This window comes from Myxocyprinus asiaticus, chromosome 14, assembly GCF_019703515.2.
Source record: "Myxocyprinus asiaticus isolate MX2 ecotype Aquarium Trade chromosome 14, UBuf_Myxa_2, whole genome shotgun sequence".
NCBI classification, from domain to species: domain Eukaryota; kingdom Metazoa; phylum Chordata; class Actinopteri; order Cypriniformes; family Catostomidae; genus Myxocyprinus; species Myxocyprinus asiaticus.
This window is the reverse complement of record NC_059357.1, coordinates 4,688,269-4,704,489: the sequence shown is the minus strand read 5'-3', so window position 1 is coordinate 4,704,489 and position 16,221 is coordinate 4,688,269. Positions and strand designations below refer to the sequence as shown.

At 36.1% G+C, this 16,221-nt stretch overlaps 1 protein-coding gene across 12 annotated transcripts in view; it reads left to right on the top strand.

The window, feature by feature from the left end:
- Window positions 1–16,221, top strand: part of LOC127451986 (nuclear factor 1 X-type-like) — a 212,288-nt gene that overhangs the window by 68,937 nt on the left and 127,130 nt on the right. For 11 of the 12 annotated variants that reach the window (XR_007899178.1, XR_007899177.1, XR_007899180.1 and 8 more), the window contains one exon: window positions 3,366–3,897. Coding sequence is in view for 1 of the 12 variants with exons in the window: in XM_051717092.1 (XP_051573052.1) it covers window positions 3,366–3,897 (532 nt within the window). In the remaining 11 variants the exon portion in view is untranslated. Of the gene's footprint in view, window positions 1–1,762; window positions 2,308–3,365; window positions 3,898–16,221 lie in introns of those variants that run through there. The other variant, XR_007899176.1, reaches the window with a different exon arrangement.

Here is a 16,221-nt window from a genome sequence, read left to right as displayed (position 1 = left end):
ATTCCTTAATTCAAAGAGCTCTCATGTTACCGTTATATGAAGAATACACTAAAAAAATTAAAGCCATTATCTTTACTTAATTGAATTGTAGAAAGTTTTACAATAAATTGAATGCTTTTCATTCAGATTAAGACCATTCCATTGAGCCAACATAATTTATTTGGATTAGGTCATATTAATGTACTATAGTTTCAACTCAACTTTATTAGGTTTGTCAAACTCAATTTACTAAAGTTTATTGAATAAATGTTCTCATGTTAGATCAACTAAATTTAATTAATCATTAGTATAAGCAAGGTGAGCAATTGTAAGGACAGTGAAACTGTTGCATTGTCAATTTAATAGCAAGTGCTTATGGAGCTGAGCCGCACTCAAATCAAGTATCACTCGAAAGGGAAAGTCCATCCTCAACCTACAGTAAGCACAAGCGCCATTCTTCACCGCAATGATAACCCCAAAACTCCAGCATAACAGCATATTCTTTATAAAAACCAATATAACAGAACATTAAACATGAACAAATATCCTCCTATTTTCATCGAAATTGCTCAAAAATGCACAAAATAACAATTCAATTAAGCTCTTTTCCTTTCTATCCAGTCCCATGAAAAGCGTGCTGGGAAGTGGAAATCCCTAGCCTAGTTTCATCAATGCTACATTAACACCACAAGTATTCATGTAGTCCCAACTCAACTGGATTAAGTAAACATCCATTTTACAAATTTAAATGGATAGAACGCAATGAAATCAAATTGTGACAAAATGACTTAGAATTGTGTTCATTTTAATTAAATAAATTGAAGTAGCCAAAATCTTTTTTTTTTTTTTTTTTTTTTTTTTTTTTTGAGTGTACCCACAAATGATCAGTGTATGTGCAAATGTGCTGCAGCAAATTTCACATTTACGTTTTCTCTGCTGTTCCAAACAGCTCTGCCAAGTTATCGCAGAGCTGTTTGAGCAACTTCGGGTCAGATATCTCCTTTCTTTTGGCCTCCTTCATCAAGCTTCTCGTGTTTGGTGCTGTAATAGACATATGCAGCATATGTTTATTTTAAATTAGAGATGCACACGGTGGCGTTTGGGGAGCGAGGGGTGCACGGTTACCCTCGCCTTTGTCTCGGGCGCTAAATCCACGAGCAGCTGCCGGCTCTGGGGTCTGTTGGGAGTTTTGGGGGCTGTGTACTTTCTCCCATAACCATGTGCCAAGGTGGCATAGTGCAAACCAGAGAGGGGAGGGTTGGTAGGCGATGGTGACCACGAGTCTTGAGGGCATGGTTGCCATGACAAGGTCAATGGGATGCTGAACTTTGCCTCGGTGGTAGATTGGAGCTTGTCAGATTGGCAAATTGTGCACCATTGGACTGGACGGCGTGCTTTCACTCGCCCCATCTCTCCCTCTCTCTCTAATAGTGCCACCAACCCCCCTTTCTATACTCCCCTCCCTTTCGGCTCTTCAAGCTAACGTATTGGCTGAGCTACAGGCATCTTGTTGCCAAATAGGTGGGCCCTACTCGTGTTGGCAAAGACTCAGGCAATGGTTAAGGAAAGAACGCAGAGGACGAGATAGAGAGTGCGGGCAATCGATAGAGAGAGAGTGAGTTGGAGAGAAAAGGAGTAAAAAAAGCAGCAGCACTCGGGATTGCCAGCGGTCCTGCAAGCTCGTCCAGCATTGATTCGGTTCTCTTTTATTCTGCCCATATTCTGCGCTTTGCATTAGCCAGATCCCCCCCACCCACCCCTTCGTCGCTGAAGTGTGTGTGCATGCGTTATGTGTGTGCCGCACTCTCTGAGTCTTCTACAGGACTCAAAGATCTAAGAAAACACTTATTACGCTTTGCCAAGGATTTTCTTTTTCGCTTTTGTTTACATTTTATTTTAATTTTGGAACGCGAAAGAGTTTATTTGGAGCACGGCTTTTCTAGTTCTGTTTTTGTTTTTTTTTTTTGTTTCCTCATACCCACACCATTTTTTGTTTTGTTTTTATTTTATTTTTGCAGTAATTATTTTGCCAGCACTTTTGCCATCTCATAGTTTCACCTGGAACCATTTGCCGCAAAGGAAAGCAAAGCAAAAAAGAAATAGTTTGAAAGAAATTTTCCGATCTTGAAATTAACTTCTTTCCTCCGGCAATTGGAGCATCTCCAGTTTTCTTCCTCTTTTTTTTTTTTTTTTTTTTTTTTTTTGTGCAAATTCTTCATCTCTGCCAAGCCAGCAGTTGTTTCGGTGCAAGTGGCAAAGAACTGGTCCGGGTGGATTTATTTTTCTACCCTGAACGGCGTGCCAAATTTATGATGAGAGTGCAAAATGGTAACTACCAGCCTTTCTCTCTCTGCTCCTGTTTGCAGTGTGGTTTTCATGGTGCTATCTGCCTTCTTGTGTGTTGAAATCTAAACATGCCCGGATTTCTGCCACACGACAACAGCCCCAATAGAGGATTTGATGGCAGGTCTTGAAGGGACGCAGTTTAGCCGCGGTCTTGTTGTGGCGAGAGTTGGCGGAGAGGGTCTGGGGCCAGGGCCGCCATGGAGCGGTTTAGGCTTTGTCACTGAGCGCTGTGTGGTGAAGGTATTATTGGAGAGCTGAATGAGTCTTCCGTTGCCGTGGGGATCGCCAAGCTTTCCTTGGCCTGACTTAAGCTAAAAAAAGCTGCTTTTTCTGAATTACGGAATCCCGGAATTCCTGTACACCCTCTGCAGTGCTAAAATGTTGAAACTGTTTTAAATTTAGCCTAATTTAATTGTATTATTCAGAATGATTTAAAAAAAAAAATGGCTTTGGGACTAAAGGGGATTTTGATGCATGTTTTTTTTATGTTTCCTGTTGTGACAAATATTTAAATTGAGAATAATTAATAGTTACGGATACTCACAGTTTCCACCAAACCTAATAATGCTGTGGACTAAATGGGTATTTTCAAGTTAATCCTTGTAATAGAGCAAATTGATTTCTACACTGCAAAAAAATATTTTTCTTACATGGTATTTTTGTCTTGTTTTCCAGAAGAAGAAAAAAATCGAAACATCCTTAAAACAAGATTTTTTCTGATAATACTGAATTGAGTTTATTTTTCCTAACCCATTGGCAAATAGTTTTTTCTTCCTTTTAGCATAAATCTAACAATATTTAGTGAAGTTTATGCTTCAAAAAAGAAACTTTCAATAAAGTCAAGATATTTTCTGTCTGAAAACAAGTCTGATTATCTTACACAATTTTGCTTCTCAAGTAAATTCATCTTGTTTTAAGGATTTTTAGATATCTTTACAAATGATAAATAAAGCACTTAATTGCATGCACAGTAGTGTTTTCAGTGTTCTTAAACATCGTATAATTTATCTAAAGTTCTGAAATTCTCTTCTGTCCAACAGGATGAATTTCATCCCTTCATCGAGGCTTTACTGCCACATGTCCGCGCCTTCTCCTACACCTGGTTCAACCTGCAGGCCCGCAAGCGCAAGTACTTCAAGAAGCACGAGAAGCGCATGACAAAGGACGAGGAGCGCGCCGTCAAAGATGAACTGCTGGGCGAGAAGCCCGAGATCAAGCAGAAGTGGGCGTCCCGACTGCTCGCCAAGCTCCGCAAAGACATCCGCCCGGAGTTCCGCGAGGATTTCGTGCTCACCATCACAGGAAAGAAGCCGCCGTGTTGCGTGCTGTCCAACCCCGACCAGAAGGGCAAGATCCGCCGCATCGACTGCCTGCGGCAGGCAGACAAAGTCTGGCGTTTGGACCTGGTCATGGTGATTCTCTTCAAAGGAAGTCCGCTGGAGAGCACGGACGGAGAGAGACTGGTCAAATCCCCGCAATGTTCCAATCATGGCCTGTGCGTACAGCCGCATCACATCGGCGTGTCCGTGAAGGAACTGGACCTGTACCTGGCCTACTTCGTCCACACTCCAGGTGAGCGATACACACTATACTGCCCTGCAAAGGCAAAACACTAGTTAGACAATGATGTTTGGCTCAACTGTGAAAAGCTGCTAATCCAAATTTGGCTGGACAATCAAAAACCTTAGATTATAGCGTAGTTACTGCATTTTGTCTTTGTAGGGCAGTACACTTGCTCATACACACATGTCGAGAGAAGAACTGTATGTAAGTACAATTCGATGTTAAAACTCAGGAAACACGGTCCAGTTCTATTCTGGGATGTATATCAAAAACCTACTTGAATATGAATACAAATATATGCAAATACACATTTCAGGAAGAGGCTGCATTATGTTTATTTCTTTGTGATAACGGATTTATGTTCGGTTGTCTTTGTGATTGCATTAAAACTTGGAGTGTGTGTATGGAAATTATAAAAATGTGGTTTTGGTGTGTGAACGGGTTTACAGGTGATGTATATGCATTGTCTTCATTCATGCATAATCATACATGTTATAGTTATGCATGAGTGTGTGTGTGTGTGTGTGTGTGTGTGTGTGTGTGTGTGTGTGTGTGTGTAAACGTGAGATTCTGTATTGTGGCAATGGCAACTGGCCTTCTCCCAGCCCTTGTGAAAACCAGTGCCTGAACACACACACACACACACACACACACACAGGTCACCTGCATTGCTGCCCTTAAATACATGTACTACACCTACAGAAATATCACAATATTCTCATAAACTCAGAATCAGAATATTCACTTTATATTTATATTATTCATACTCCTAATTTATGAATTTAAAATGTATTTATCTATTTTTTCTTTTATAGAAAGAAATTAAAGAAAGTAATAAATTCAGGTTGTTGGAAATCATGCTCTATTTCTTTTTAAAGTCGTGAGACTATAAAATGTAAAATTATTATTATTATTATTATTATTATTATTATTATTGTTGTTGTTGTTGTTTTTAAATAATACCTTGGCCACTGGTTTGTTTACCATTTTGAATTAAATGTATTATTTAAATGTATATTATTTATATATAATTTATATTATATATAGAACTAATTAGTTATATTTGAATTATTTATACAGAACTTTATAACTGTATATTATTTATTTAAATTATTTTATTTCATGTTAATAATAAATTATTGTTAGTTATTGTAGTTGTGATTTTGGTGGTTGTTGTTGTGGTTTTAAATTACATTTATTATTTTAATATTATTTATATATTATTTAAACTTTTTTGATATGAATTCTTTATATTTGTATTAATTCTATATATTCATATAGAAATTAATACATTTATATTATTTATTTAAATTAAATTTATTATTTTAATATTATTTATATATTATTTAAACTTTTTTATATTAATCCTTTATATTTGTATTATTTCTATATATCCATATAGAAATTAATACATTTATATTATTTATTTAAATACTTTTATTTTTACAGGAAATCATAGTTATTGTTGTGAGTGTGATTTTGGAGGTTGTGGTACAAAATATTGTATTTGCATAGTTATTTAGCTATAATCGGTGCACTCAGTGTACAAAAAGGCAACATTTGCAATTGTTTTCGTCTTTGTTGTGACACAGAGCCATAATTCTGTTTGTTGGCAGGGGCCCTGTAAGAGATTTTGTTGCTCATGCCGAGTTTCCCTTTTGCACCGTGTGGAACTCAGCATCAGTTAGCCGCTTCACCATGCCGTTCTTTTCCTGTTTAACGGTACACCAGGGCTCAGATTATCTCCTGCTGACCTGGTTGAATATCCTGTCTTAATCCGGACACTATTAACCGGCCTGATGGCACATTGTTCCAGTGACATCCGCTTTACCATGTCCACATTGATGGAACGTTACTGAAACAATTGTTCGTTTTCTTTACACACGGGTAAAACGTGTTTTACGTTGTTTTATTTTTTTGCAAAGACCATTCTCAAAGCAAGCATTCAGATTTATTTTCTACTGCATTTTTAAATGGCTAGAGGTAGTTTAGGAAGGCCTGCCAAAAACGAGGCCTGGTTTGGATCAGTTCGTCTTTTACTCTCTGTGAAAAGCAACGTTTACATTTTGGTTCCTTCACAAATGGAAGGACTAGGTATACGGTTGTATTTGCATACCGAAGATCAGGTGCTATAACGCACGATTTGAGAATCACTTAGATTCGTGTTTGTGTAATAAGGGGTATTTAGGGTCTAATTTCTCCGGTGCATGCTGGACAAGCGGTTGTTTAGCCATTTATTGACGAGATGCGTGTCGTATGGCCCCATGAGAGCAATTAATGACGTTAAACTGTAGCTGAATTAAGCCTGTACCCCAGAGCACGATACTGTAATTACACTCAGTTTTCTCAGTATATGCCGGCTATATTAATGATGATGATTAATGGGAGTTTTTTGACGAGCAATTCAGATTAGCCGTCTCGCACGCCTCTGAAAAAACGTCTTGTTTTTCTTCTCAGCATTCCATGTTTGTCAGAATGATGAATGATTTCTCCGGGGTTAGTCATCACTGGAGCGAGCTTCGTCATACGGCTTCCATTATCGCAAAGTCATGATAAAAACATGTGCCTGCTCTCATCTCCAATCAAACTGTGTCCAGTTCAGACAGCCGATAAAACGCAGCCCCAGAATGCCAAGACGGGCGGAAGAGAAAAGCAATACAGCTTTGAGCTGTAAAGGAGGCTGAAAAGCTGACAACAGTGAAAAGAGGAGAACTAATTGTGGCTTTTTCCTCTCTGAAAGGGAAATAGATGTATATAGTTGAATGACAATAGACTTGTAAAGTCCGTTCAGGCGTTAAATCAATTGTTTCACAGAGATCCGTCTCTTCTGGATCATTTCCAGAGCTTTCAAAGGTGTTGAAGATATCAGCGAGGCGTTGTGATTCTAGCATCAGAGTTTATAAATGAAGATGCGTTTTGTGGTGTGGGCATCTGCTAACGGCGGGACTAGCGCACTTTAATAGTTACATTTCTTTAGTTTTTTTGCAACAGTTTTTCTTAGCTACACTATAATTTTCCCAGTGCTTACCCAAGTATTCGAACCATCCATTTATGTCAAATACTTCAGCTGAATCTAATAAATGATGCATTGTGTGCAATAATTGTTCGGTCGTTAATATGGAAGATTACACCATAATGGTCGATTTTAATATAGTTGATATTTCGAGTTTTCTTCACATTCATTGTTTTCAAAGTGGATTTTACTTTCTTTTACACCAAAAATAATTTGCGTCATATTAGCTACACATTCACCTATGAGACCGTAAATGCAATTATCCCAATGTTACAGGTCACTATGGTGTCTGCAGAGGCATTAAACCCATAACGACATGGGCCTAGAATAGAATATAATGAAATATATTCAAATTTAATTGAATATTTATCCTATAGACCATTTTCCCAATGTGTACACAATTTACAAACAGTCTCTGGTCAAGTGTGTCCCTCAGAAATTAAATGAATGGCAAAAAAGTGATAAAGTTGGTCGTTTTCAGGCCTTTGGGCAGTAAGAAAATACTTCTGTTCCTTATTGGCTGGTAAACGAGATGAAGCGACGTGTTGTGCGGAGCTTACAGATCCCGCTGCTCGAGGCTTCAGTCTGGGCCCGGAACCAGACCAACAGAGCAAACAGTCACCCGCACTCGCCACTGATACACAACTTCGGTCTCCTTCACAGGCCTTTGGTCATTTTGGATTTTGGCCTGGATATAATTTTGACCTTCTTTCAGAAATGGGAAGTCTGGTAAGATAAGAGTGTTGTTGGTGACTGGTTTGTACCCAGTGAATGGTGTCACTTGGATTGAATTCAGGTGACTGTTTTGCCTGTGTTTATTGCGTTTATGTGTGAGAAGGTTTCTTTGTGTGATAAAGGCAAGAGAATGAGAGATGCTTGCTTAAAAATGCTTTTTAGACACTGGGAAAATATTAATCCATTTGTTTGTTGCTGCAGTTCAGCTGTTTTTACAAAACCATAAAAGTATTTTTAAATCTGTATGTTACACCACATTTAAATACAGTTCAGCTCCATGAATGGCAGGAAAACATATAATCAAAATATTAAAATAAAAAAAATATATATATATTTTTTTTTTACACATTTATACATAATTTCTCTTTTTAAAAGGATATCAATCTATTTTAACAGGCATATTGATTAATATGTTTTCTGGTTTTAACAGCTAATTTCTAATGATAGTATATTTTTGTATTTAATATGTAGTATTTTAATTACAATACAGTATACTGCAATATTTGTTTTAATGTGATGCTTTGTTTAGTTTATAGTTTTTATATTAGTTAGTTTTGCTTTATTGTGTGTAGGTAAGATATAAAATTAATATTTGCCTAGGTGTCAAGCACATATCATATTAGAAGAGATAAATCTATATTTATTTATATTTATATACGAAATATGTTTATTGCATTAAATATATTTCATATATTTAAATATGTTTAAAATACATTAAATATATTAATGTATTAAATCGATAGGTAAGATATAAAATTAATATTTGCTTGAAACCTAAGTGTCAAGCACATATCATATTAGAAGGTATAAATATATTTATTCATTATATAGATACAAATATGATTAAAAAAAAAATTATGCTTGAGAAATTTGGAGTGCATGTACAAAACATTCTAGTTTTGTTGGTTTTTCTTTTTTAACATTACATTAAACATAAAATAATAAGTGTCAAGCACATATCATATTAGAAGATATATATATATATATATATATATATATATATATATATATATATATATATATTAATATATTAAATATATTTAAAAATATATTAAATATATTTATGTATATATTATATTAAATATATGACAAAATGTTCTAATTTTGTTGTTTTTTCTTTTCTGACATTACATTAAACATATATATATATATATAAAAGCAATATAAACAGAAAACATTGACTCTTGGCAAGGCTCTGGTTTTCTTTACGGCCTTTCGTTTAGGGGAACAGGTGAATAAACTGCAACGGTGAAACGGAAATGGCAAATACCCACAAGCAACATCAAATAAAATTAACCTCTTCTGTACTTTTTTGTGTTACGAATCTAGACAGTTAATTACAAATGTATAAACATTATATCAACAGTAACTAAAAAAAAGAATTATTTGTTAATTTTATTAATATTGTTATTAATATTTGCATTGTTGTCTTTGTTAAAATAGAAAATAGAACGGCGGGCAGGTAATAAAGACGGTGTAAAATGCCAAGTTGGAAACAAAAGCCGAGGGAACTTCGACTGGTGTGTGTGTTTGGCACAACCGTGCGGATCTCGGCTTTTCAAATCACGCCACACGCTCTGCCAACATCCCTTTCACTTTCCCAGCCTCTCCTTCCATTTAACCCGCTTTTTCAGCCCCTCTCCTCCGCTTTTCTCTGAACACGTCCTCTCCCTCTCTCGACTCAGCGCAACAATAAAAAAAATACTCTTCGCCATCTTAACACTTCATCACAGCGCTGTTGGGGAAAATTAGCCTTCAAAAATACAACTCAGTGCAGTTTCTGTCGAAGAAAGACATTGCATCGTGATTAAGTGCGTTTCGGGGCTCACATTTTAGAGTTTTTCTTTTTTAGTGATTTAGGAATTGGCTACAGCGAATAATCACCTAACACCATACATGGGATAGCCATGGCCAAATCAAAATGGAGAGTTTGGCAGCGTTTACTTGGGCTGCTGGGCTTGTGTCTGCATACAGAGGCATGCTAGATGCAAATTTAAAAAGCATCCAATAGACCTTAGTCAAGGTAGACAGCATATTTCATTTTACGTGAATGAAAATGAGGCTGAGCGGGATAGACGTCCCATGTCACATCTCATTTTCACAATCCATGTTTTCCTTTTTGTCAAATGGAAAACATTTTTAGCAAAGTATTTTCGATCAGCACCAACAATACAACCAGTTAAATGGGATAGTTCCCTCATGTTGTTCCAAACTCGTACGATGTTTTCCTCTTGCGTTCCACATAAGAAATAAAAGTCATATGGGTTTGTAACAACATAAGTGTAAATAAATTACAACTATCCCTTTAAACCAACTACTTCTCTCCAGCACAGACTTTGTTTTCATTCGCGTCAAATTAAATGTTGTCTACCCTGACTGAGGTCTATAGATCATGTTGCTAATGATGTTTAAAAACATGTAAAGTATTTTCACAATTTACGAAAGCAACACCCACCTGCATCACCCGTAAGTCAAACTGTCGGCAATAGAATTAAAGTTTTAAATTATGCTTTTCAACCTCTAAATTGTCTCAGGGGAAATTAAGCTAGCGTTTGCGCAAGACACTTTTGACATTCAACGTTTTACCACAAGAGAGTCACGGAGTTTGACATAAGCCCTTATAGGAATGTGTGTTTGTAGTTGGGCGTGTGTACTTGTGGTGTGACATTATATATATATATATATATATGTGTGTGTGTGTGTGTGTGTGTGTGTGTGTGTGTGTGCTGTGGTATTAGTAACACACCGGACAGGCTAATAGCAGCAGTCAGGCTGAGCGAATAATGATTGGAAAATGAGGGCTATTATTGAAGTAGAGTAAACATCTCAGGACTCTGGTGAAAAGAGTTCATTCACCACAGCACTGGAGTGGCTTTCTTCTCCTCAGGGGTTCTTCTGAAGCTCTAAGAGTCTGCCTTTTGTTCAGGAGAGAGAGAGAGAGAGAGAGAGAGAGAGAGAGAGAGAGAGACCTTGTGTCTTTGCAACGGTAACCCCACTACAGTACATTCATGACCTGCTGGTTTGTAGTTCCTTTACAAACATTTATCACAGTACATTAACACAAAAGTACTAAAAAGTGCCATGTGGTAATAGCACATTTATTTGGTCATGTACCATGGTAATACATTTATTTTTACCTTTTGTATTGGCCAATTAAAAATGTATAAAAAGTACCAAAAAGTACCATTGTAACACAATTTCTCCCCCGACATGGTACCATGGTACTTTGATAGCCTTTTCAACATGTTACCAGCATATTACAGTGTAACCTGCTGGTTTGTAGTTCCCTTACAAACATTCATCATGTTACACTAACTAAAAAAGTACTAAAAAGTGCCACATGACATGTTTAATGACATATTTATTTGGACATTTATTTACATGGTACCGTGACCTTTGTATTGCCTTTACAACAACCTTAAAATGTGCAATGGGAAACTAATCCAAAAAGTACAAAAGGAACTGTGTAACACTTTTTTTTTTTTTTACCAACACAGTACCTTGGTAATACAGTAAATTCATGACCTCTGTTATTCCCGTTCATAAATTTGCCATGGGAAACAAATAAAAAAACAAAAAGTACCAATGTAACACATACAGTATAAATATAAGCAATATCACATGAGCAAGAGTGCTATATGGCCCTATATCAGCACTGCTGTGATTCGGCCACAGGCACAAGGCCGCAGGTAATCAGAGCAGTGCTGATATAGGGCCATATAGCACTCTTGCTCGTGTGATATTGCTTAAATATATATACTCTTATATACTCTTACAACAGTTCAAAACAACATTTTCGCGTGAAACTACTTTCTTACGCGATGGATCAGAATCTGCAGTTGCTTGTTCAAAACAAATGATTCATCCAAGCCTCTCAAAAACATAACTTCAGAACTACTAGTATCATGGCTTGGGCTGTTTCTAACATGTTATTGGAGAAACAAGGATGTGTATGTGTGTCTGTGTGTGTGTGTGTGTGTGTGAGAGAGAGAGAGACAGAGAGAGAGTGAGAGAGAGAGAGAGATGGAGCGTGTGCGATCACCTGTTGATGATGCTGTAGTCTGTTAGTCAGCTTTCTGAAGATGTAATTTTGGCAAAATGCATCCTATTTTCTCAGTGGAAAAACTGCCGTCCAAGCGAGGATATTCCTCCCTATTTCACGGTAGCCGGTGCGCAAGAGTCTTTCACTATAGAAACCGCGATCTCCTCCGCCGTTTCTCCAATGTGGAAACTCCGGTAAGAGGGAAGCGCCTTGAATTTGTCAAGGTCTGAAATTAATCGGTCTGTTGTGTCTCTCAGCTGTGAAGAGCCGTAATGCTGAAGTTGTTAGTTTAAAGCCGTTTAAAGCTATTTCCTAGTTTTAGTAGTGTAGTAGTAATACGAGCGATCAGGGGGTGCTGTTGAATATAAACACTGAGTGACGCTGACTCACTTCACGTCATCAACTGGCTCATATTACACACAAAAATGTTCTTTTGCCTCCACCTGCTGGCTAAAATATGTAATGTCACAAAATTAAATGTAAAGTGACATATCTCTTAACACATCTGCACTGCTCTAACACTTTTGTTTAGAACGGTACGAGCACAAGCGGAGTGATACACACAGTGAAGTGTCCGAGTGATGATGTGTGAGACCATCAGTACTCATGGAACATCTCTCATCCAGTCAGATTCGAGGACCGGAATTAACTGTTGTATACATGTACTGTATACATATACTTCTAGGGAGAGTAGCCACAGTAATAAATCATCTCCATTTATAGACAGTTTGTCTAACTATGGACAGATGAATATCAAAGCTCTTCAAGATAACTTTGCAACCCTTGCCAGCTTTATAGAAATCAACAAATCTTGATTGCAGATCTTCTGAGACCTCTATGTTTTTGGCAAAGCATGGTCCACGTCAGCAGATGCTTCTTGTGAATAGCAAACTCAAAATGTTTGAGTGTTTTTTATAACTGAAAGTAGCTCTAACCCACACTGCCAATGGGATGTGTTCAATAAAGACATGAAAGATTATACTTGAAGATGAGATCACATTTTATGAGCAATTAATGCAGAAAACCAGCTAATTCCAAAGGGTTCACATACTTTTTCTTACCACATACGTGTGTGTATGTGTGTATATATATATATATATATATATATATATATATATATATATATATATATATATATATATATATATATATATAATTTATTTATTTTTATTTTTATTTTTTGCTATTTCAACATGGTGCCACAGTAACACAGTAATTAAATTTATGACCTTCTGGTTTGTAGTTTCCTTACAAAAATTCATCATGCACTAAAAAAATTTAATAAAATCTGTTAAATTTACGGTAAAATACTAGCAGCTGGGTTTGCCAGAAATTTACCGTAAAAAATAATGTGACAATTTTTCAGGCTTTACGGGATGTAATTTTGATGCCTGTATTTTTTATGGTTTACTACCGTTTATATTTTTAAAAGATATAAACTTGATATACTGTCCTTCTGGGACTATAAAAGTCTGATTTTACATTCTTGCAATTATGGACATGTTTTTTACAGTGTGGGACAGTAACAAAAAAGTACTTAAAAGTGCCATGTGGGAATGCCACATTTATTTGGTCATATGCCATCTCTCTTTTTTTTTTTTTTTTTTTTTTAAAGTACCAAAAAGTCTCATTGTAACACCTTCCATGGTACTTCCATGGCTTTTTGACCATGGTATGACAGTAATACAGTACATTTATGACCTGTTGGTTTGTAATTTCCTTTCAAAACAATTACCATAGTAAAAAAATATATATGTGGCTATTTGGTAATGCCACATTTATTTGGTCATGCACTGTACTGTGGTAATATACCATGTTGTTTTCGACATGGTACCGTGGTAATACAGTAAATGTAGGACCTTTGTATTGCCCTTAAAAAACGTTACTATGGTACACATATAAAAGTACTAAGAAATACCTTTGAAACACAATTTTCTACGTTCCATAACTTTTTCAACATTATACCACAGTCATACAGTACATTTATGGCCTACTGGCTTGTACTTCTCTTAAAAAATATATGTAACTATTGTACAACTAACAAAAAAGCACCATGGTACTACAGTGTTTATTGCAACATGATACTATGGTAATTGCAATTTTTATTACACGTACTATGGTAATACCATGGTTTTCATTGACATACCATGGATTTGCATGTTAATATTGTGCTGTATGGGAATGGTATACTTTCAGTTCTATTACTTATATGAAAGTATCATGTTTTACCCATCAATACACTAACTGTACTATGGTAACACCACAGTACTTTTTTTGTAAGGGTAAGCCCATAGTTTCCACCAAAATGTCAGTGCGACAGTTTTAGCATGGTAACACTGTGCAGTAATGTCCTATTCGCTAACATTAGTAAATGCATAAGGAATCATGAACTATGAACAATATTTTTTACAGCATTAATTAATCTTGTTGAATGTAATTTATATATATATATATATATATATATATATATATATATATATATATATATATATAACAATTTTCCATTGTTAGTTCATAATGCATTAACTAACGTTAACAAATAATAATTTTTATATTGTTTATATGTATTTTTTTACATGCATTTCTTTAAATTAAGATGAATAAAGGTGCTGTAAAAGTATTGTTCATTGTTAGTTCATGTTAACTAATGTAAAAGAATATAACTGTACTGTAAAGTGTTATTTTTAGCATTTTACAGCAACAATAACTGTATTGTATGGTATTTTGGTAGAAACAGTGTTTACCATTGTAATTTTTGTAAGGTAATTCATACATGCAGTAGTGTTTTATTGGTGGACGTTTCAAAAACTCTTCATGGTGACCAATATAAGAGTGAGTGCTAATGTTTGGATGTTTGCTTTTAGCCTGCGCATGAGCAGGTTTCTGAGCCATGTGGAAGTGTGCATGTTTGTGTGTGTGTAAATGCACGTGAGCGGGAGAAAAAATGCATCAGGGCAGCTCAGGGACGATGAGTGTAAACTAGGTGCTAATGCTTCCTTTTGCCTGTTTTGTCAGTGCAAATGTTCTAATTAATGGGAATGGAATAAATAAATTAAGCAGCCACGTCTCTCCGCAGCTGAGCAGTGAGAGAGAGAGAGAGAGAGAGACGCACACACAGAAAGTGTTGTTAATTTCTTTTCATGTCCCACTTATCGTGTTATGACCTGTTAATACAGGCTTTGATGCAACGGGTTTTGTCAACACACACACACACACACACAAATGCTTTATTCTGCCAGATTTATGAGGTATTCATGTAACTAATAAAATCATTTTGCTCCAGATTTGAGATTCAGATTTCATTGTGCGTGTAATTACCTTTGAGAATGCACATTAAAATATATGCAAGTAAATGATGTGATGATGTAAAACGCCTACTGTTACTATTTTTTTTATTTATTTTTATTTTTTTATGTAGACGGTATACAGTGTATATCTTGCAGTATTTAGTGAGTAAAAAGCTAATATTTAATTTCGAGAATTGCCACAGACAACGAGACAACACAGATGAGCCCCAGGTGTTTGTGTTGTAGTGTGTCTCCTTTAGGAATACCTCTATGTTGCTTATTGGTACAAACTCTTGCACCATAAACAACCTGTATAGACCCCTATTTACCCTGATTCACTGATACTTCATGCTGTTCCAGTCTTTGCCTCACACACACACACACACAGGGTGGCCAGTGCAGGTGTAGTGATTAGAGTAGATTTATTGGAGTCTCTTGCTCTCATTTAGCCTGATTTTATAGAGCTGCTTTAATTACAGTACAGTCCTCTGAACCTCTAACTCTTAGCTGATCTAATTATAATAATGCCCCATTCGCTTTTTCACTCTTGCTCTTTCTCTTTCTATTACTTTGTCTCTCTCTCTCTCTCTCTCTCTCTCTCTCTCTCTCTCTCTCTCTCTCTCTCTCTCTCTCTCTCTGTCTCTGTCTCTCTCTCTCTCTCAGTGAATGAGATTTTAAACATAATAATGTATAGGAATGTTCCGGGCTCTAAACTAATTAAGCTATATCGACAGCAATAGGGTCTAGGGCAATAGTCTAGGGCAAGTCATTGCACCAGAATAACCCCTAAATGTCACACTGTTTTAAACAGTATAGATGTTTAACATGTCACTAGTGTGATAAGATGGCTCACTTACCTTGTCTTTGCAAAGTGATTTTTTTTTCAACACTTGGTAGGTTACAACATAGTCTCATGAAAACTCGTAATAATTTGTGCGAGATAGCGGAATCGTAAGATATTAAAATGACTTGGCTCGTACGAAAATGTATGTCTTTTTTATTCCTATAGAAGCCGAACAATCAGCAAACAGAATTTTAAACCAATATAATACAGGCATCAAATTTTAGCTAGATTTCTAATCAATGCTTAACATTTTTTTTAATTTATTTTTAATGGAACAACTTTGTTATTTATTTATGCAGTTCAAATAAATGATGTATGTCAATGACCTGTAATACGCTTCCTTCGTCTCATTTCTCATACGAATACATTTTATGGCTAGGTTTTTGTTTGCTTTTAAATGTAGAAAGGATCG